The sequence below is a fragment of the Heterocephalus glaber genome, unplaced genomic scaffold (assembly GCF_053883595.1).
Source record: "Heterocephalus glaber isolate CG9 unplaced genomic scaffold, H.glaber_assembly_v1.0 deba00001447, whole genome shotgun sequence".
Lineage (NCBI taxonomy): Eukaryota > Metazoa > Chordata > Mammalia > Rodentia > Bathyergidae > Heterocephalus > Heterocephalus glaber.
Window position 1 is genome coordinate 6,079,501 of NW_028258299.1, and position 22,348 is coordinate 6,101,848.

Consider the following 22,348-nt stretch of genomic DNA (forward strand, 5'->3'; position numbering starts at 1 on the left):
CCAAAATGTAAATAAAGAGCAAAATAAAAGATTATAGCAAGTAGAGAGATCTTTTTCAAATGGGAAGGGAGAGATGGGGGAGGAGAGGAGAATGGAAAATAAAAGAAGAAAAAAGAATCAAGATGTGTGTTCTGTACATGCACAAACTCCCCATGATAAATGTAATCGTTATGTACTGCAAATGTGGGTTAATTATGTATTTATTTTTGAGACAAGGTCTCGCTATGTATTCCAGGCTGAGCTCAAACTTCCAGCATTCCTCCTGCCTCAGCCTCCCCAATGTTGGGATCACAGGCATGTGCCACCCACCTGGCTAGCTATAAAAGTATAAAAATATTGAGTGTTGGAGTAGATGTGAAGCAATAGTACAAAATAAACAGCAAAACAAAACAAAAAGCCCCCAATCTTCCTACAAGGACTTGGCTCTCCCAAACTGAGACGACGGAAGTAGAGAGCCACAGTGACCTGATGAAACCACTTACGGACGAGGTATTCTGAGCTTTTCTCATGTTAAAATCAAACATAATGCTAGGTGTGGTGGCATTCGCCTGTAATCCCAGCACTTGGGAGGCTGAAGCAGGAGGATCACTGGAGAGTTCAAGTCCAGCCTGGGCTACACAGTGAGTTCAGGGCCAGTTTGAACTACAAAGGGAGACCCTGCCTCAAAAAACAAAAAACCAAACAAACAAACAAATCAAACATAACAATCTCAGCCTGTCACCCTGGGCACCGTCCTCCATCCACCGTCCTTGGATTTATCCACTGCTCCCTTGAAGTCTATCAATAAACTTGACTTTTCTATATTCCTCACTATTGGGATTTTTTTGTGTGTGTGACAGGTTCTCACTATGTAGCTCATGTTGGCCTCAAACTCGCCACAATCCTCCTGCCTCAGCCTCCTGAGCGCTGAGATTTCAGGCCTGTGCCCTTGAATAATTCTTTTTGACATCTGCAGCACCAGCTTCTCAGGTGCTGACCCTTGGACAGCAAACTTCCTCAACCCTCACCTTTGTTCCCCTTTTCTCTAAAACCTCAAGGCCTCTGTCTCCCCAGGAAGCCGGATTTTGAGCCTCTCTCTCCATGGCTTCGGGCCCTGCCCCTGAGCACCTTTCCTGGGCATCCCTGCTGCGGGGCTCCAGCCCCTCTGGCCTGATCTGTCAGGATTCACAGAATTCCTCTCCTGGAAAGCAGATAAGGCCATGGCCAGCAGTGGTCTAATTTTATTCACAAATTCCTTACATATCTAGTAGTTGGTACTATCTAGGCTGTAGCAGATAAACTGTAACTTTCGATTTTGGAATGGAACCTTTAAGATTATGGTTTAGCAACCTGAGATTCCACCTCACTCCAGAAAGAATGGCTGCTATCATGAAATCAGCCAAGAGCAAATGCTAGCAGGGCTGTGGGGAAAGAGGAGCCCTGCTCCACTGCTGGTGGGAGTGTCGACTGGTGCAACCACTGTGGAAATCAGTATGGAGATACCTCAAAGAACTAGGGCTGGAAATCCCATTTGACCCCGCTATTCCACTGCTGGGGATCTTCCCCAAAGAATTAAAAGAATCATACCACAGTGATATATGTGCACCTATGTTCATAGCAGCACAGTTCGTGATAGCTAAAACTTGGAAACAGCCCAAATGCCCATCAACTGGAGACTGGATAAAGAAAATGTGGGTTTTTTTTATAAAATGGAGTACTACTCTGCCATAAAAAATGAGAAATTAGAGACATTTATAGCTAAGTGGATGCACATTGAGGCGATACTCTTAAGTGAAATAAATAGGACACACATGTATAAATACCAAATAGTTTCTCTGGTGTGAGAAACTGAAAGTGTAAATAAGGACTAAAATGTATAATTGGTAATGTGAAATAGGAAGAACAGGGGGGCCGGGGATTTAGCTCAGTGGTTCCGGCGCCTGCTGCGCAAGTTCAAGGACCTGAGTTCGATCCCTGGTACCAAAAAAAGAAAGAAAAGGGACAAGGGGGAAGGAAGTGGGAGGGCTAGGGGAAAGGATAGAAGGGAATGGGATTAATATGAGAAAAAGGAAAAATAGGAACAAGATCTTTGTAAAGAGGGAGGAATGGAGGGGTTGAAGGGAGGGCTGGGCAAGGGTGAAAAATAAGAACCAAGAGAGATTATGTAAAGGTGCAAATTTCCAATGATGAATGTCATTATATTGTATACCTAAAATGTACCAATGATTAGAATGAATAATTGATAATGCAAAATAGGAAGAAAAGGTCCAAAGGGGTAGGGGTAGTGGGAGGGGCAGGGGAAAGGAAAGAAGGGAAAGGAAAAATGCTGAGAAATGGAAAAAATGGAAATAAAGTCTTTGTAAATAGGGAAGGGTGGAGGGGGTGAAGGGAGGGCTAGGAATGGGGAAAAAATAAGAACCAAGATGCATTATGTAAAGGTACAATTCCCAATGAGAAATGTAATTGTGTTGTATACCTAAAATGTACCAATAAAAGAATTTAGCAACAACAAAAAGGTTATGGTTTAGGCCAGGTGTGGTGGTGCACATCTGTAATTCCAGCACTGGGGAGGCTGAGGCAGGAGGACTGAGTTCAAGGCCAGCCTGGGCTACATAGTGCAACTGGGGTTTTTTTGGTTGTTTTTTTTTTAAAAAAGGTTACTGCTTAGTAAACCATCCGACACAATACATTCTCCATCTGCAGCAATACTGTACCTGAAATTTCATGATACTGTTACTGTTACTCCGATCCCTCAACTCAGTTCTGTATAAATTCTGGTTTTGTTTTTTTGAGGTAGGGTCTCGCTCATTATGTAATTCAGGCTGCCCTTCAACTCACTATTATTTAGCCCAGGGTGGCCTTGAACTCACAGCGATCCTCCTGCTTCAGTCTCCCAGGTGCTAGGATTACAGGTGTGCCAGCGCCTGCAAAAGCGTCTCTTTAAAAAAGGGCCAAAGTAAGATAAAATTGAATGGCAGTCTTTGTGTTAGCTTCCTTGCATCGGGTCCCGGGGGAGGGGCGGGAACGAAAGATGACGCTCCCTGCAGAAAGGACACGTCTTCCCTTTGCTCATCCCAGGTGGCAGCGTCCAGGCGGCAGTGAGTGACGGGGCCGAACGTCACCACACAGCAGGCGCCTGCGAACGGCGGAGGCGCTGCGCACGCCCCCTTCAGGCCATCCAGCCACTCTGCGGCCGCTGCCGGAGCTTCCCCGATAGCCTACCTGGGCCGGCACCCCGCCCCCGCCCCTAGCGCGGTCGCCACGGCAACTCCCCGCCCCGCCCGCTCCCCACCGGCTTGCAGCCCTTCTCGCCCCTCCCCCGCTCAGTGTTGCCCCGGTGGAAAGGGGTGGGGCGAGGGCGGGGAGACTACGCAGGCGAGAGGAAATCGGTGGTGCGATACCCGCCGCCTATTGGCTGCTGCGTCCTGGAGCCCGAAACCCCTCCTCGCCCGCGGGATCACGTGATCCCCTTCAAAGATGGCCGCCCTGTTGTTTTGATGAATAATACTTGGTGGGGAGAGGGGTAAGAGTAGGGGTGGAGGGGTAGGAGGATTTACGCGTCCAACGAGAGCCTCGCGAGTCCATCCTCCCCCTCCCCCCGGGCCGGGTTCCAGCGTGGAGGAGGGGCGTGTCCGGCCTGCTTTTAGAGGGGAGGGACTTCTCTATACAGCGCAGGGCTCCGCCAAGGCGGCTTTGGGGGGTCTCCTTGCTTCGGGGCATCCACTGTGCGGTGGAGTCGTTCCCGCCACAGGCCGAGGGTAGGAAGGAGCAAGCAGGATTCGCTGGAGAAGACGCAGCTGCTCTGCCGCCACACGCAGGTTGTGGGCGCGAGCGGAGCTGGAGACTGCGCCGACCCTCAGAGTAACCTGGGGGGCGAGGGCAGTGAGTGGCGCCTTCAGTTCACCCTGTCGCAGCGGCGGCCAGAGGCGGCTGCTGGGGGCGCGGGCAGCTGGGGGACTCTCTGAGGCGACGGGAGCGACCCAGTCAAGGCAGTTCAGTGCCTCGTGTTCTTATTTTGTAACCTCTGACTATGCAATTCTGAAACCTCCCCCATTCGGGGGACCAGACAGCCTGCTAGACACCTTCCCCTCGCCTTGCTCCCGCCCTGGTCTCGAGAACAGAAGGACCTCTCCTAACGCCTGTCACCATTAAGAGGAAGGCGATGGAGGAGCTGAGCGCTGATGAGGTGAGCTGGTTGGGGGACGCCTCGAGGGATTTAGTTGGCAACTCTTTGGCGCTTTGGATGGGGATGGTATTGCGCCAGAGGTGCCGGGCTTTGGAGCTTAGGGAAGGAATGGAGATGACATTTTCCAAGAATAAAATGAATTTGGGAGGTCTCTGGTTTTATTTTCCTTTATTCTGTTGCCTTCTTTCTTCATTCGGAACTCCGCTTGCTTCTTTTCGTCTTTTTAGCGCCTGAAGAAGAGGAGAACATCTTGAGTTGTGCCTTTTTAAACAGGGTATTCAAGAAAGAAGGGGTAGGTTCAGATCATGGTAAATTGTGTGTATCTTTAGGAATTTAAAGAATAATTTTGGATGGATTCAGAATGTTTGGGTGTATGTTTTTAAAAAAAGTATTTGACACCTCAAATGTGTGTGGATATTTTGTATAAGTTGCATATATATATATGCCTTTGTGTTTAGGAGGTGGCTTACAGATACATGCCTTGATATTTAACAAAATATGTATCTTTTTATTTGTTTAGAGGATTCCAGTTAAAATTCTAGTAATTTAACAGACCACTGGTGACTTCTGTTGTTCTTTTACTATACCTTTTCCTAGTTCTTTTCCCTTTCTAACTTGTGTTTTGCTGTAGCAAGACTGAAATGGATGAGCACATGGAAGCGAATGACTTTGTAAACTCTCCCTTTGTCATTTCTGAGGGGGGCCATACAGATCCCCTCCTTGATGTGGTAAGGGTTGCTTAATAAGATAGTTGTAAAACAGTAGCAATTAGGGTCCAAGGAATTTCCTCTGATCCTACAGACTTTCCTCTGCTTTTTTACAAATAAGGAGCTTCCTTTTCAGGACACCAGCTGGCTGAGCCTTCTTCAGGCTACCTCCTCATTTCTTCCTCTGGTTCATGTAAACTTCCCTCCAGTGTTATGAAAATAGTCATCCATCAGGTTGGTTGAACTCTGAAGAGTCCCATACTCTGCTTTTAGCTACATTGTATTCCGTGTGTTTACTTAGTGACTAGAATTCTCCAGGGAGAGCCAGGTCCTGCGTTAAGGGTCAGGTAGGACAGGAGGCAGATAATTTTGTTGATTGTGATGCTTGGTTGTTTAGAAAGTCATGATTGTTCATTCTGTGTTACTGACTTTGTTTTCCTCAAGTACATCAGGAATGGAACCTTAAAAAAGAAAAATATTGGGCCAGGGATTTAGCTCAGTGATTTTGCTGCCTGCTGCCCAAGCACAAGGACCGGTGTTGGCTCCCTGGTACCAAAAAAGAAAAAAGAAAAATATTGAGCAATTTCTTTCACTCAGGAAATACCAAGAGATCTCTTTAGACACACTTTGTTTTATGTAGTTCCTAAAAGTACTCCCTTTTTAATATTAATCAAATTTAAAAAAAAATTTTTTTTTTTTTACCAGGGATCAAATTCGGGACCTTTTGCTTGCAAAAGAGACAGGCACCAGAACCACTGAGCTAAATCCCCGGCCCTGAAAATTTTTAATATTCATTTTAATGAGTAATTTCTCTTAAGGTAGAGTCTTGTTTTTCAGTACTCCTTTACTCCCAGAAATTACTTTTTTTCCTTATGATCTCTAAATAGTCCCTGTGTTAGAAGTGTTTACTGTGTATGTTTTTAAGTTTTCACCAAGAAATTATTTTCACATCAATAGAGTGTACAGTATAGACCATGTTAAGATCCCATCTAATCTCAAACATACCTCTTCTCAGTTCTGGAAGAAGGTGTATGTTCTTTGGTGACCAGATAAGGAAATCATGTAACCTTTGTGGAAGAAATGGAAGAAACTTCTCAAGGTCAACAGAATCTTAAAACAAACGTGAAAAATTAAATTCACCGATGTAAGATCAAGATACAGTTAACTTTAACAAATTAATTGGCTTGACCATGACGCGACAGTTCAATAACTGGCCATTTTATTCTCACCAGAACCTAGAACAAAAAGTTTTTGGAAAAATCTCTTTAAAGTTCTAAAAAAATTTTTTTGATCTAATTTTTTAAATTCTGGGATTAAGTGAGTAGTTTTTACCAGAGACGCTTGTAAAGCTTTTGCCTTTGTGTTCTTTATTGGTGGACACTTGTATCACAGATACGGTAGGTGACATTGATTTGGTTAAAAACTATTGCATTTATATTATTGAAAGTTCAGTCATATATTTCAGTATTAAAACAGGCAAGACAGTGATCTCTTGCTCTAAATTAGGAAATTAGGTACAGCAGAGTTCCATATTTTAACAAAATGAAAAGTTTTGCAAATACAGTCCTTGAAAAATAAAGACTGTTGTAACTAGACCAATAACTTTAGAAGATTTTATTTATTTTTTTGAGACAGGGTCTTGCTCTGTAGTTCAGGTTGTCCTTGAACTCACTATAGCTGTCCTTGAACTCCTGGGACTCCTCCTGCCTCAGCCTCCCAAGTGTTGGGATTATAGGCATGCACCACTGCCCTGCAAGAAGATTTTACATCTAGGCACTTTTGGTCTCTCTCATTGATCACCTTGGATTCTTGTGCTTTGCAGCCAAGTGTTTTTTGTTTTTTGTTTTTTTTTTGGTATGGGGCATCGAACTCTGGTCCTTGGGCTTGCGTAGCAGGCGGCCAAACCACTGAGCTAAATCCCCAGCCTTGCAGCCAAGTTCTTTAACCACGTTGCTCTTTGTTATTGACACAGTGCATCAGGGTGAGTTCCTTGCTGCAGGGAGCAGCCCCATGACTGAGTTCATTTTCTATAGGCATCTGCATTCCAGGCCTCATTATTTACACTGTTCATGCCATAACCTACGCATTGTTTTCATGTCCCAGGATGATGCTGTGTGTAGGGCAGGTGTTGTAAACTTAGCAGTGGTGATGCGCTGGGTGTGGTGGTGCAGGCTGTCATCCCACTTGGGAGGCTGAGGCAGGAGGAGGACAGCAAGCTTGAGGCTAGCCCGGGCTGTACAGTGAGTTCAAGGCCAGCCTGAACTACCCAGCAAGTCCCTAGCTAAAAAGCCAAACCCAGACACCAGCAACACCGGTGATGACATTGGATTGAACTGAACGCTGTCGCTTGTCTGTTGCTAGGTCTTCTTCCGACTACTTCCACAAGCCGACTGGCTGGGCGTTAGGGTGTGGTCAAGGTGTTAGAAGAGTGGAAAGTGTTCCCTCCCAAAGCCAGAATGTGTGATCTTGGGCATTTTAGCAGTGTTCTGCACTTGGGAAAGGATTGGCCTTTTTTAACAGCCCAAGAAGCTTGCTCTGTGCTGGGCAGGGACCACCATCGTCCTGTCAGCTAAACCAGTGTGGTCAAGCAAGGGCTTTTTTTTTTTTTTAATGCAGTACCAGGGATTGAACCTAGGGCCTTTACAGTGAGCTGCATCTCCCACCCCTTTTTTATTTTTTTATTTTTGAGGCAGCATCTTGCTTAGTTGCTAAGTTACCAAGGGTGGGCTAGAACTTGTGATCCTCCTGCCTCAGCCTTCCAGAGTGCTGGGTTTAGAGGGGTGGGCTACCACGTCCAGTTTAGCAGGTTCTTTTTTTGCATATTTTTTGAGCAAGGAAACATTTAGGTTAAGTAATTTATAGTAACCTGGCTTATAGGTGACAGGATTGGAATTCAAATCCAGGGCTTCTGATTCTGAAGCCCCCTTTACTACATTTTAGTGCTTAAGAGCTGGCCCTAAATTGTCCACAGTGCTTATGCTGATATCCCGCTAACTTTGAGCCATACTGCTCCATACAGTTTTTCTGTAAAGTGTTGCCATTTAATGTGTTGGTGATATAATCAGGTATTTTTGGAACTGTCACCCCCGACTCCCCTGCCCCTGTTACCCTACAAACACTTAAGGGAATGATTTCACGGTAGAGGGGGAGATAGATAGGAATATAAAAATTATGATGTGTGAGGGGCCGGGGATGTAGCTCAGTGGTTCCAACGCCTGCTACACAAGCTCAAGGTCCCGAGTTCGATCCCCGGTACCCCCCCCCCAATTATGACGTATGTTTTTTTTTTTTTCTGTTTTCTTTGTCATAGGGCCTCACTGTGTAGTTTAGGGTGGCCTTGAACTTGTAATCCTCCTGCCTCAGCCCCCCAGGGTCGAGATTACAGGTGTGGCCACCACACCCCTGAAAATGACAATATAGTGCCACGTGCTATCAGGGAGGGATGTGCAAAACGCTAAGAAAAATAAGGGACTCTGGAGCAGCATTGTCCGAGCAGACTCTGGAGGGAAGTGGACCTCGAACTGAGTAGTAGTTCCCTGGAAAGGGCCCAGGGACTGGCTGTGAAGTTGAGGTTCAGGAACCAGCCGGAGGGGTGAGACTGGGGCGCAGCCATCTTTGAGGTGAAGGGCCAGGTCCCAGATCTGCAGGACGTGAGAGGGTCAGGGTCAGCTTTCTGTGTCTGCCGCAAACAGCCTCTAAGGGTGTCTGAAGGCCCCAGAAGCTGCTGGCTGGGAGAGTGGGTTGTGGGAGGCGCTGGTTGCTCCAGGATCCAAGGCGGAGGTGAGCAGAAAGACACCAGTCATACAGCGCAGTCCAGTTAATCCAGTTCAGGTGCTCAGAGGGCAAGGGCGGGGAGACAATGTTTCCTAGGTTTCCAGCTGGGGAGAGGGTGGATTGGGATTGGATAAGGATTTCTGGCCAAGGAACAGGTACAGGTACTGAGAAAGCAAATGAGCTTTGTTTTGGATTACTGAAAAGAGCCAGCTTGGAGAGACTTCCACGCTGGCCTTTTGACCCTTAAGGTTCCTACTTGTTTTGTTTTGCTTTGGGTTTCTCAGACAGGATCTCACTGTGTAGCCTAGGCTGGCCTCAACCTCCTGTTGATCCTCCTGCCTCAGCCCCCAAGACTGCTGGGATTGCAGGCGTACCTGGAAAAGTCAGTGACTTTTTGCTGAAGGAATGAACGTGACTTCAAGCTGCTGGGCGTGGTGCTGCATGCCTGCAATCCCAGCACTCTGGGAAGCTGAGGTAGGAGGATAGCTGTGAGTGAGGCCCGCGTAACTACACACCAAGACCGTCTCAAAAAGCAGCAAAAAGGTTCCTGGCTTCTCCTGTGCAACTTTAAATCCTGAGACCCCACCCACCCCCATTTCCAAACCTCAGAAGTCAGGGTGCCCCTTGTCCTGGACACTGGGCTTACTTGTTGACCAGGTGTGTGGGGGGTGACATGGCTGTCATTTCCTGTGTTCACGTAAACCTGGTTGTACCAGTTCATGTTGTCACCTCTTCAGTGAGTGTTATTTCTGTTAAAATTAGTGGCCATTTTAAGCTCTTTGATTTAGCAATGAAAGCAAATGTTACTTTGTATGCAGAGAGGGGTGGGAATAGTGAAGTTTTATCAATTTGCTGTTCACAGAGAAAATGTTGGAGTGACCACATTGCTGTGTTTTATTGCAAGTCAGTAAACAAGTGTATCTGGGAATTTAATTTATTTTTGAGGCAACGTCTTGCTGTGTAGTTCAGACTGGCCTTGAATGTGAAGGAATCCTCCTGCCTCAGCCTCCTGAGTGCTGGGATTATGGGCCAGTGCCGCCATGCCTGGCTAAAGGGAGCTTTAGCAAGGCTGAAATCTACAGTTCCCTGAAGAGGTGTCCTATGTCCTAACTGAGTGTACAGTTAACAGAACCAGTGGTCATAGCCAGTGCAGCCAGTGCCCCTGAAGGGCCGAGACTGCACATTGGTCAGAAAGAAATGTCACAGCAGGAGGGCTGGTTGGAACCAGTGACTGCTCTGTCCTTGCTTATTATTGGGGCATTTTGTTGTGGCTTAATGGACAGTATTTATTTTTTTTCTCAGTGGTGCAAAAAATATCAGTGCAGCTAATAATCTGTGACCTCTTATAATTGGTGAAGTTCATTGTTCTAGACCCCAGGGATACCCCAGTGACCAAAACGGACCCAAATCTCTGCCCTTGTCAAGTTTCCACTCTGATTTATATTTTCAAGGACTCCTTCTGGCCGCCACAAAGAGAATACATGAGGGGAAAAAGCGGGAACAGAGCAAAGTTAGGAGGCCGTTGGAGGAGTGTTCTTGAAATCACGCGCAGCCCACCCACCAGGGTGAGTGGTAGAGAAGGTGACGGAGTCAGGCACAGGATGGTCAGCCTGTTTCTAGGCAGTGCCAGTTAGGCACAGTTGCACACACCTGTCACCCACACAGTCTGGGAGGCTGAGGCAAGAGGGTTGCAAATTTGAGTTCAGCGTGGACAATTTGGTGAGACCTTGTCTCAAAGTAAAAAATAAAAAAGGGCTGAGGATGCTGCTCAATGGGAAGGTCCTGGGTTTAATCCCTAGTACTGCAAGAAAAAAGAAAAAAAACTGGGTAGTATGTTGGCCATGGGGAGTAAGAGGCCAGGGAGGGCAGCTGCGGAGTCCGGTTATTACCGGTTCTCATCAGAGACGAGGAGTTGCTGCGGAAGCAGCGATTTAAGAGAGATGCTTATTTGTCTCTAAAGAGGCTGGGGGTGACGGGGGCCCAGAGGCTGCCCGCCCTGTACTGCTGCCCTGGCTGTGGTATTAGGCTGAGAAGGGAAGGGCCATGTCTGCTCACCTACCGCCGGCCGGGACCCAGGCCCTGGCCGCGGCCACGTGGTGCAGCTGGAAGGGACAGGGTGAGCCTTTCTTTCTTGTTTCCGTTTTGCACTCCTGGGGAGGGGACCCAGGGCCTCGTTCGTCCTGGGCAGGTGCTCTACCCTGAGCCACACCCCAGGCCAGAGTGCACACCACTGGCCCAGATCTAGAACTGCACCTTCTACCTGGGATAATGGGGAATGAGCATTCATGCTGGCTATGCTGGCCTGGAATGCATGGTGATCCTCCTGCCTCAGCCTCCCGAGTGCTGGGATCACAGGTGTGCGCCATGACGGCTGGGCCAAGACTGCACCTTCCGGTGGGCCACAACCCAACCCCCCAACTTAAGGTTATCATTAATTTTTAAGATTTTATTAGTGCGTGTTTGCAGTACATATTGATTACATTTGTTTTTGTAACTTATTTGTCTCTGAAATAGAGAATTAAGTCACACAGTTCAAAGTTCAAGTTATGAATTAAGATGGAAAGACTCCCAGCTGTATCTTCTCTCCAGCAGTATCCTCCTGAGAGAAATCGATGCTAGGAGTGTCCTAAATGGTCTTCTAAAGATGTTTTGTGGATGTGTTGGCAGATTTTTATACGTACATAGTGATTACATCTATTGCAGGGAGGTGGTGCGTGTACGGAACACATTTGGCTCTTTTTCTGGCCCCTCCCCTCCCACTCTCCGGTTCCTCCAACTCTTGCTCCCCTTCCTGTTTGCAAAAATTCTACTTCTGTGTTTTTCTTTTTTTTTTTTGGTACCGGGGATCGAACTCAGGCCTTTGCGCTTGTGAGGCAGGTGGCGGCACCACTGAGCTAAATGCCCGGCCCTACTTCTATTTTAAAAATTCCTTTTCCCTACCTCCTATTATCTATCTCTCTTTTATTTTGCTCTTTATAAATACTTGGATTTCTCATATAAGAGAAACCATGCTCTATATAAGCTTTTCTTTTTTTTTTTTGGTATCAAGGATGGAACTTGGGACCTTGTGCTTGTGAGGCAGGCAGTGGCACCACTGAGCCTAAATCCCCAGCTCCCCTATACAAGCTTTTCATTTTTTTTTCCTTTTTGAGACAGGGTCTCACACTATAGTTCAGGCTGGCCTTGAACTCACTATGTAGCCCAGGTTAGCCTCAAACTCAGAGTAAACCTTCTGCCTCAGCCTCCAGGTGTGGGGATTACAGGTGTGTTCCATCATACCTGACAGTGCTATACTTTTGTGTTTAATTTGTTTCATTTAACATTATGGTCTCAAGGTGCATCCATTTACCTGTGAATACCTCAGCCTTATCCTTCTCTATGGCAGAGTAGTACTCCAGTGTGTGTAACCACATTTTCTTTATCCATTCATCTGTTGATGGGCATATAGGCTGCTTTCAAGATTTAGCTATTATGGGGCTGGGGATTTAGCTCAGTGGTTCTGCCACCTGCCTCGCAAGCACAAGGTCCTGAGTTCGATCCCCGGTACCAAAAAAAAACCCAAGATTTAGCTGTTATGAATTGTGCTGCTGTAAACATGGGCGTGCATGGATCACTGTAATATGATGATAACTATTCTGGGGAGATAACTAGAAGGAGAAGAGCTGGGTGGAATGGAATTGCTCGTTTTAGTTCTTTGAATACTGTCCATACTGATCTCTACTGGTTGTACTACTTCACATTCCCACCCACAATGTAGAAAGGCTCCTTTTTCCCCCCACAGCCTCGCCAGCGTTTGTTGTTATTTGATTTCTTGATGATAGCCATTCTTTCGGAGTGAGATGGAATCTCAGTGTTGATTTAATTTACATTTCTGTAATGGGCAGTGCTGCTGAACACTTTTTTCATGTAGCTGTAGGCCGTCTGTACCCCTGAGAGGCATCTATTCATTTGGTGCCTGTTTTTTTATTGGATCTTTTTTTTTTTTTGCAGTACCGGGGATCGAACTCAGGACCTTGTACTTACAAGGCAGGCGCTGTGCCACTGAGATAAATCCCCAGCCCACTTTTTTGGATCTTTCATTTGTAGGGTCTAATTTTTATTTTGAGTTCTCATTCTAGATGTCAGTCCTTTTGTCTGAGGTGTAGCTGACAAAAATTTTTTCCCCATTCTATAGATTTAGGTTGTTTCTTTGTCTCTTTAATCTCCTTCCTTCCTTCCTTCCTTCCTTCCTTCCTTCCTTCCTTCCTTCCTTCCTTCCTTCCTCTTTCTTGTACTGGGGATTGAATTTAGGACCTTGCAAGGCAGGCAAGGCACCACTGAGCTATATCCTGGCTTCACTCTCTTGTTTCCCTTGCTATGTAGATGCTTTTTAATTTGATAGGACCCAATTTGTTGATCCTTGGTACTATTTCTTGTGCCTTTGGGTTCTGTTCAGAAAGTCCTGGCCTACACCTGTGTCTTCAAGAGTTTTACCTACATATTTTGTATTCCAGCAGGTTATTTCCATTTTATTTAGATCTTTGTTTTAAATCCATTTTGATTTTAGTTTAGTACATGGTGAGAGATACATGTCTAGACCCAATCTTCTACACATGGATAGCCAGTTTCCCAGCACCATTTATTAGTGCGATCCCGCTGGCTTGAACCACTGGCGATCCAGGCACCATCTTCCTTTGAGCGGCTCTCCCCACCTGATGGGATTGTCCTGTGCTGCCCAACAGGACAGGCATGTGTGTGCCACTGCTGGCTTAGAGCTGTCTGGCAGTGAGACTTGCAAATCAAGTCCCAGTTGTGGATGTGTTAAAGACGCTATCATTAGCCAGGTATGGTGATGCACACCTGTAATCCCAGCATTCTGGAGGCTGAGACAGGAGAATCACTGTGAGTTCAAGGCCAGCCTGGGCTACATAGCAAGACGCTGTCTCCAAACCCCCCCTCAGAAAAAAAAAGAGGCTGTCTTTTCTGCAATCTGTCTTTTTGCCTCCTTAGGTAAAGATCACATACAGCAGTTGAAAATGTCCGGGTTTTTTTTTTTCTGCTTCCTGTATTTCAGGAATCTTAAAATTAAACATAGCTGGGCATGGTAGTGCACGCCTGTAATCCCAGTACTTAGGAGGCTGAGACAGGAGGATTCTCATGAGTTGAAAGTCAGCCTGAAATACACAAGACCCTCTCTCAAACCCCCCCCCCCCCCGCAGAACCCCCCCCCCCCCCCGCAAAAGATGAAAGCACAAGTTCTCCTCTACCTCCCCGATCTGGTGCTGGGGATTGGGCGGGGGCAGGATGGGCCTGGGAGTAAAGGCTCCCATCGGGAGAGTAAAGGCTGGTCCCTGCCACCAGCAGTTCCTGTTGGGCCACTTTCCTGGCTTCCCGCCCTGTCTAGCCCATTGTAGTGGTTCTGGTCTCTTACCCACTCCCCTATTCCTGGCCTCCGATAGCCTTTGCCTGAGCCTCCGGCCAGTTTCCCTGGGTCTCTTTTCCCTGGGGCTGGGTATGACATAGGCTTGAGACCCTGGGCCTTCCCGAGGCTGCAGTTTCTCCATCCCGCTTCCTGCAGGACCCGGAAGGAAGTGGTGTTTGCGACTCCACACAGCCACGAATTCCCAGACACTGAGTGGACGCCCAGCGGGCCCAAGGGTGGTCAGCGGCCCTGTCACCTCGCACGCAGGGCCAGGCCTGCAAGCCGAGGCCTGAATGGTGCATTCTTGTAGGATGCCTTCCTTCATGAGGTATGAAGCCAGTGAGCACCGGACGCTTCGTTGTTCAGCCAGTTCCCTGTGTGGGGAGCAGGGTGATGTCGAAGCTGTGACAGGCTCTTCACTGTGTCCTGATGGGGGTCTCTAACCTTCCATTCTCCAGCTTCTGTGCTGTGTTGACCCCCAAGTGGTGTGAGCTCTCTGTTTTGTTGTGTTTGATGACTTCCAGCTGCAAGTATATTACTTGGAACCATGATTCAGCTGCTGCCACACGGAGGTTCAAAATAATAATGAATTCAAGAAGATGGAAGCTTATTTTTCCTGTTAAGTAAAAAATGTAGGTAGATAGGTGTTTAGTAACTTCATGATTAATGTTCAGTCAGATTCACTTGTGGTTTTGGCACTGGGATCCTGTGTATGAGGCATCGATCCATCAATTGATTGATTGAGACAGGGTCTTACTATATAGCCCATCACTGGAACTTGCAGTGATTCTCCTGCCTCAACCTCCCGAGTGCACCACTCCTGGCTTGTTCTGTTTAATTTCAGCACATATATACGTGGGCTGTTGGCTCTGCTCGGCATTGAGGGCTACACCTTGGTGATAGCGGCTCATGTGTAAGCCCACTCTGCTCTTTGCTTTCCTTTGGGGAGCCAGGAACACATGGCTCAAGTTCATGTACCAAGTAGCTCTTTCTAGCAAAGGAGGCATCACAAGGGAGCAGTTGATTGTTTTGTTTTTTGGTACTGGGGATCAAACTCGGGACCTTGCACTTGTGAGGCAGGCGCCGGCACCACTGAGCTAAATCTCTGATTGGAGAGCCGTTGATTGTGATAGGGAATTTGTGGGAGAGATTGGAGTTAGTCCTTAGGGATGGGCAGGACTTTGGCGTACAAGGACCTTGGTGAAGATAAATATTTCATTTACCTTTTTCTCTGGACACACTGTTCATTTTGGAAATAGAACCAATGTGGAAAACCCGAAGCTGGTGACGATGTGTGATACTGCTGGGTGCTTGTTGGTCTGGAAGGTTTTTTTTTTTTGTACCAGGGATCGAACTTGGAACCTTGCGCTTGCATGGCATGCCCCGGAACCACTGAGCTAAATCCCTGGCTGTGAAAGGTTTTGAGATGCGATTCTGAGGCACAGCTAGATGTGTACCCTCAGTTCCCTGTAGCTCTAATGTCTGCAGCCTCCCAAGGAGGAACAAGAAAGGTATTTCATTAAAATTACCTTTCAGAGCCAGGTGCAGTGACCCTTGCCTGTAATTCCAACGCTAAGGGAGGCTGAGGCAGGAGGATTGAAAGTTTGAATCTTGCCTGGGGAATTTAGCCAGACTTTGTGTCAAAATAAAAAGTAAAAATGGGTGGGGATGCAGCTCAGTGGTAATGGTCTCCCAGGAACGATCCCCAGTACAGCCACAAAATGTACTTTTCCTGTCCTAATACTAACCACAGCTGCAGTGAATCACCCAGTCTCTTGGTGTTTCCTACTGGAATGCAGGCTCGGGCTCCACTGCTTTGTGGAGCTGTTGGCACAGGGCTTGGGGGTGGCTCTGACAGATACTAGCTGAATGCATGAATGAGTAGAGAAGACAGTGTCTTTTTGCAGCTCCTAATTTCTGTCTCACAGTAACACTGTTGTTGCTCTTATAGCTATATTGTTGCATTAGTTAAATGATTGAAAGAAACATTATCAGAAGTGTAATTCACAGTTGGATCTCAGTGAGCTTTATTGGACCAGTCTCTTGGATGAGCCTAGGCAGAGTACTCAGCCTTCCTGAGCCGGCCTGGCTTCCTCGCACAGAAAGGGTTGTGAATGAACTAATGAGGCTGTCTCCTGGCTTTGTTCCTGGGCGAATTGCAGTGTCCTGCGGCCTGGATTCCAGAGACACGGCTCCCTCTCCAGTGAGACAGAGCTGTGTGCAGTGGACACGTAAGCGGGGCAACAATGTGTAACAGCACCAGCAGTGTACTTGGCAGTGTCTTGCTGCTCAGTACCAAGCGACCCTGGTGTGTATACAAACAAGGTCGGAATCCTCTCCCCTACCCATTATGCTACGCAGGTCTGTTCTCCCCTAGGAGCCTCAGTCCTTCCTTTTTGAAACCCCAAGGGGCGGGCAGCCTGCATGGACTGAAGGGGAGAGGGCAGGAGCCTGGGAAGCAAGAGAACTCGGCAGAGGGCACTGAGGGCTCCTGGGAGGAGCACGGCACGCATCAGAACTAAAACATAGCGGAGGCATCTTTTGTCTTTGAAAGGACTTGTCTGTCTTCTGGCAGGGGACACATCTCTGAGCTGGATGTCATCGTAGGAGCCGCTCAGCACTTGCCTTGTTTTAGCATCTTGTCCAGTTATTTGAAGACTGTACTGAGGGTGGGTAAGGCTGGGTCTAGTTAGTACTGAGATGTGCCCTGCCCCTACCTTGGCTCCATTAGTTTACTTTTTGTTTTGTTTTTGGTTTTTAGACAGAATCTTGCTATGTAGCCCAGGCTGGCCTTGAACTCAGTGATCCTCCTGCCTCAGCCTCCCAAGTGCCGGTATTACAGTCATGCGCCCTTACAGCTGGCTTTCAGTTAGCTTTTTTTGTTTGTTTGTTTGTTTGTTTGTTTTGGTACCAGGGATCAAGCTCAGGATCTTGTGCTTGCCAGGCTGGAGCGGTGCCACTGAGCTAAATCCCTGGCCCTTCATTAGCTTTTTAAGTGAACGGTATGCAGCGTGTTCTCCCAGCCAAGTATTAACCGCCCGACCCTGCCTAGCTTCCAAGATCAGGCACATTCAGGGTGGTGTGGCCATAGACAGTATGCAGTGTGTTCCACGCACGTTGTCTCTTTGTTTCCTGTCAGTGTTTGGCATAGATTCTAGATGTCTGTAATAGTGTCGGGGAGATTTAATTAGTTAGATTTTCTAACTGAGGCAGCACTTTGCTTTTACGGACCTCTTTTGGAGTTCACCCCAAGCATGACTGCGCAGGTCATTTTGAGCTCTTGTCATGTCCCCATCATGCTTAGAATCAGGCCTGCTGGGGTCCTTGGTCAGACTGGTGTCTGTGCTGGCTGCTGTGCCTGGCTTTGTGGCCTATGAGTGGATCTGGCGTGCTGCACGCCTGGTGTGATGCTGCGCCCTGCTGCCTTGCGACCCTGAATCAGGGTCAGTGAGGGGCCTGCATCCTCCCCTGGCAGCGGCCTGCGCCTGTGCTTCTCCAGCCGGTCCTCACTTCCTCATACCATCGGCTTGGGGCTAGGATTTCAGCATGGAATTGGGGGGCACAGATTCTGTTCCGGGTGCTAGAATTTGACTGGGTTCCCATGGGAGCTCACAGAAGGGATTTGTTTCTGTTTTGTGGAGAAAATGTTAGTATGGTCTGTTTTGCTGTGTGATTAATAGGCTTTCTTGATTTTAACAACTCACTTAAGCACCATACTGAATCTTTGAATAACTCATTTTGTTCATCAGACCTCCTTTACTTCAACATTATCTTTTTCATGTTGTACATCTTATTTCTTCGATATTTTTTTTTTCCTAAAGACAAAGTCTCAGCTGGGCATGGTGCTGTATGCCTTTTAATTCTGGTTCTAGTTCTTGGGAGGCTGAGGGTATGGGTTTGAGGCCAGGCTGGGCTACAGAGTGAGTGCACGGCCAGCCTGAACTACGTAGTGAAACCCTGGCTCAAAAAAAAAAGATGCTAAGTTGCCCAGCTTAGGCTCAAACTTGGAACCCTCTTGCCTCAGCCTCCGAGAGTGCTGGGGTTCCAGTCATACACTGCCATGCCCTGATTCTCTCCAAACTTAATACAGCTTCTTTTATATTTTATCATGTACAATGTCTTTTGGTCATGTTTCTACAATGTAAAGTTTTATTTTCATGAAAAATAAATTGCAGGGCCTGAGATTTAGCTCAGTGGTGCTGCGCCTGCCTAGCAAGCACAAGGTTTTGAGTTTGATTCCCAGTACTGGAAAGAGAGAGAGAGAGAGAGAGAGAGAGAGAGAGAGAGAGAGAGAGAAATTGTGTTTAAGACCGCGATATCGTGACATATGTTGGTCTGAAATTTAAAAGTGTTATCCAGAGCTTAATTTCTTACAGCATCAGTGTCTGTCTGTGAATGCATAGCAGGGCTGGCCAGTCAGACATTTCCAGGACCTCACCTGGGCTAGCTTCTACCACCAAGCTACATCTCCAGTCCTTTTTAATGTTTTTTAAAAAATTTTGAGACAGGTTTTCACAAAATTGCCCAGGCTGACCTTGAATTTGTGGTCCTCCTGCCTCATCCTCCCAAGTAGCTAGGACTACAGGGTTGTGTCACTGTGCCCAATTAAAGTCTTTAGAATGTTTCAGTACTGTCTCACCTGGGGCTCATAAGGTACCAGAGTCAGTTTTGTTTTGTTTTTTAAAGTAGGAAAAATTTATTGGGAGAAAGAAAGCTTCTGCCTAAGAGAGACAGAAATGGGACTGGAAAGTGGGTTGCCCCACCAGAGTCCGTTTTAAAGAACAGTGTTAGCAGCAGCTAACACTTGGATTCCTCTTGAGTGACCCCCTCTAAATGACATCCGAGAGGTGAGCAGGGCCCGCCCGATCCATTTCTACCCCTGTGATGTTTTTGATGAGGATAGAATTGCAGCTGCAAGAGTCATGTTTTAATAGCAGGACGCGGTTAAAACGTTCCTACTCTCAGGATGCGTCTCTGCCGCATCACGTTCGCCAGGTGGAAGCACTTGATCCTTTTCGTTTCTGGGGGGCCGGTTTGACAATCAGCTAGCACTGGTGAGCTGCTCTCAGCAGCTTTGTTACATATTCATAACCAATCCCGAGCCAAAGAAAAACAGTGTTGGAGCCTCAGAGGAAGATTGTAAGAGCAAAGTGGGGAGAGGGAGTGGATGGAAATTCATATCTCGTCTGACTGTGGGCACATTTCGTTGGTTCAGCAAATATTTACCCAGTGCTCTCCAGGTGTTAGACATGAACTCTGGGGTGGAACAGCGAAAAAACAGCTCAGAGCTCTGCTCTCCTGTGCTGTACTGGGTGGAGATGACTATAGACCAGCACACAGGATGACTCAGGTGGTGACCACTGTTTTGTGAGCTGAGCGATACTTTGTCTTCTTCTTTTTTTTTTGGTACCAGGGATCGAACTTGGGTCCTTGCACTTGTGCAGCAGGCGGCGAAACCACTGAGCTAAATCCCTGGCCCACTTTGTCTTCTTTTTATAAACCAGGAAATCAAGGCTCAGAGCCGTGGCCCCACTCGAAACTGGAGGACCTGGGCTCATGGTGGAGCTGCTGGTTGTGTGGAAGATGCTGTAAAGATGAGGCAGGTGTCTGCTTTCCTTAAAAATCACTCTGAGCTGGGCCCGGTGGTATAGGCCTGTAATCCCATCTACTTGAGGCTGAGGCAGCAGGATCGCAAGTTCAAGGCCAACCTGGGCAATTTAGTGAGACTCCCTCCAAAAAACTCACTCTAATATCAGATGTTGATGAAGAGCCTGGAATAAGACATTATTATATGTTAATTATTATTCATATTTGAAGTAATTTGAATCTAGGACCTTTGCACTGAACTACATCCCCAGCCCCTTTCTTTTGTTATTTTGAGACAGGGTCTTGCTGTCATTAAGGTGCCAAGTTGCCCAAGCTAGCCTTGAACTTGTAATCCTCCTCCCTCAGCTTCCCAGTGTGGTGGGGTTACAGGTGTGTGCTGCCACACGCTTATAATTATTAATTCAAGTGTCACAAGTGACTCCGGAAAGTTCTTCCCATAATTAGGCGAGTTTATGCTTTTGTTTCTTGGTGGCCACCGGCTTGGCAGGTTGTGATTAGCCACTCATCATGTTACCTATGTTAATGATTACATAAATGCAGACAAGCATCAAGTGTTAATAATTCTTTTTTTTTTTTTTTGGTACTGGGGATCAAACTTGGGTCCTTGCGCTTGCGCAGCAGGTGGCAAAACCACTAAGCTAAATCCCTGGCCCCAAGTATTAATAATTCTTGATGCAGTTTATTTGTTTTTGTTTTTGGGTTTTGTTTTTTTTTTTTTGGTACCCGGAATCAAACTTGGGACCTTGTGCTTGCGAGGTAGGCAGCGGAACCACTGAGCTAAATCCCCAGATGCAGTTTATAAAACTACTCATAATTTAAAAATATATACTCGCTACCTGACACTGGAGAATAGGCGGCAACAGCCATTTTTCTCCCTAAGAAAATGCCGTCACCAGTTTGATTCTGATGACAATGACACCACTTTGGCATAGGTTGGTGGCCAGACTGGTAAGAGGTGAGTGGCCATGGTCGATGCAGCCAGGCTGTGGGAGCTCCGAGGACAGCTAGTGGTTGGAACGTTGCACTTCACTAGTGATTTCTAGATCCTGGCCTTTGTGAGCACTTTTCTTTTCGAGGGATTTGAACTTGAGCACTCAGGGAGCAGTGACGGGATTTGCCTTTCACAGGAAGGAATCCAGGGAGGCTGGAGAGTGCATGGGTGAAGATGTACAGTGTTCAGGGGAATGCACGGTGACCGAGTGATGGCCGTGTCCTTGTAAGCGTGGAAGGGAGAGGAGCTGTGAACTGTTCTTGTAGGTTGGGTGCACTTGGGTCTGCTACTGGGCCGGCAGCGCGTCTGGGTAAAACGCTAGGCGCTATATGGTTTTGATTTGGGGCTAAGTCCTTGACAAGGTCATGATGTTCTGTGGAGTAGAAATGTGGTAGAAAAAAATCAGATTTTTTTAAACTTTTGAGCAAACATTTTTTTAGGTTGGAGAATAATCTGGGAAATGAAGCCAGAAATGACTGGAGAACTGAGGTCTCGGGGTGACAGTGCCACCCGCCCATCTCTTCGAGCTGCCCTGTTTACCCTGGAACATTGGCAGCTGCTGGTCGCTGGTCCTTGATTGTGTGGAGCGAGTTGGGCAGCGTGGGCCAAGGTTCCAGCTCGGGGCCTTGTCATCTGTGTCTGCAGTCAGCACCGCAGCCCAGGCCCAGCAGGTGGCCCTGCAAGCTGGTGCTGCTGGTACAGGAGAATCACACCAGAGGGTGTGTGACAGTGGTGTTTCCTCCCTGACCCAGGCCTAGGCAGGAGGAAGAGGCAGTGCCGCACATGCGCAGGGCCTGTTTCACCCAAGGTGGAAGACAGCATTGCCACGTCTCAGGCAGTGCCTCGTGCATCGATGGGATGTGGCTGCCGCCTGTGAGGACCTGGTGCCCCCGTGAGTGGCACTTGGTTCTCACTGGCCTCAGGAGAGCAGAGGCTGTTGGGAGGCCCAGGTGGAGACTGAGACCTCCATGGAGCTGACTCCTTCCCACAGCAGTAGCAGCAGCAGCAGCAGCAGCAGCAGCGCCTGTTTGCAGCCGTGGGGTCGGGGTGGGCAGGTGGATGAGCTGCTGTCCTTGAGGGCCAGAGGGTGCCGCTGCTGTCTGGGTGAAGACGTTGCACCCCAGGTAGAGCCCAGTGCAGAGCTGCATGACTGCTGCCACCTCCTTCCTATCGTCTGGGAATCGCACCCACCTAGCTCTGCAGCTCCTGGGAGACCTTGCAGAGGGCACCGAGATGTGGCCGCCCAGGGCGGGCCAGGAGGAGGCAGCAGCCCGGACTCCTTGCCAGCGACGCCTGCCTGCCTGCCGACCCTTTCTTGTCCTCCTCGCACATGCACACAGGTCACTTCTGTGGCCAGCCAGGTCATCGGTGGGGGTGGTGGCGGTCTCCTCAGTGTAAGCTGAGGAAAGTGACCTCTCGTCCAGTAGAGTTGGGAGGGGGCAGCTGTGGGGCTTTGCCAGTGCCTTGATTTTTTATTTTTGTTTTTCGAGACAGGGTCTCATTATGTAGTTAGGCTGGCCTTGAACTCACAGTGATCCTCCTGCCTCAGCCTCCTGGGATTACAAGCCTGCACCACCACGCCAGGCTGCTGATGCCTTGTTTACGGAAGCCCTTGAGCAGGGGAGAAAGGGAACTGAGCTAAGGTGTGACATGAGGAGAGGCCAGCGGATCTGTGTCCCCTGGAGCCAGTTCCTGGTCAGGTC

General features: G+C 47.8%; 1 protein-coding gene across 6 annotated transcripts in view; it reads left to right on the forward strand.

Moving 5' to 3' along the window:
* The first annotated feature begins 3,428 nt into the window (after window positions 1-3,428).
* The window catches only part of Ube4b (ubiquitination factor E4B), a 113,090-nt gene continuing 94,170 nt past the window's right edge, over window positions 3,429-22,348 (forward strand). For 3 of the 6 annotated variants that reach the window (XM_087214452.1, XM_004863628.4, XM_087214455.1), the window contains exon 1: window positions 3,431-4,165. In XM_087214452.1, coding sequence (XP_087070578.1) covers window positions 4,142-4,165 — 24 coding nt within the window. In that variant the 5' untranslated portion in view covers window positions 3,431-4,141. Of the gene's footprint in view, window positions 4,166-22,139; window positions 22,346-22,348 lie in introns of all 6 variants that reach the window. The other 3 variants (XM_087214454.1, XR_015452485.1, XM_004863630.4) reach the window with 3 other exon arrangements.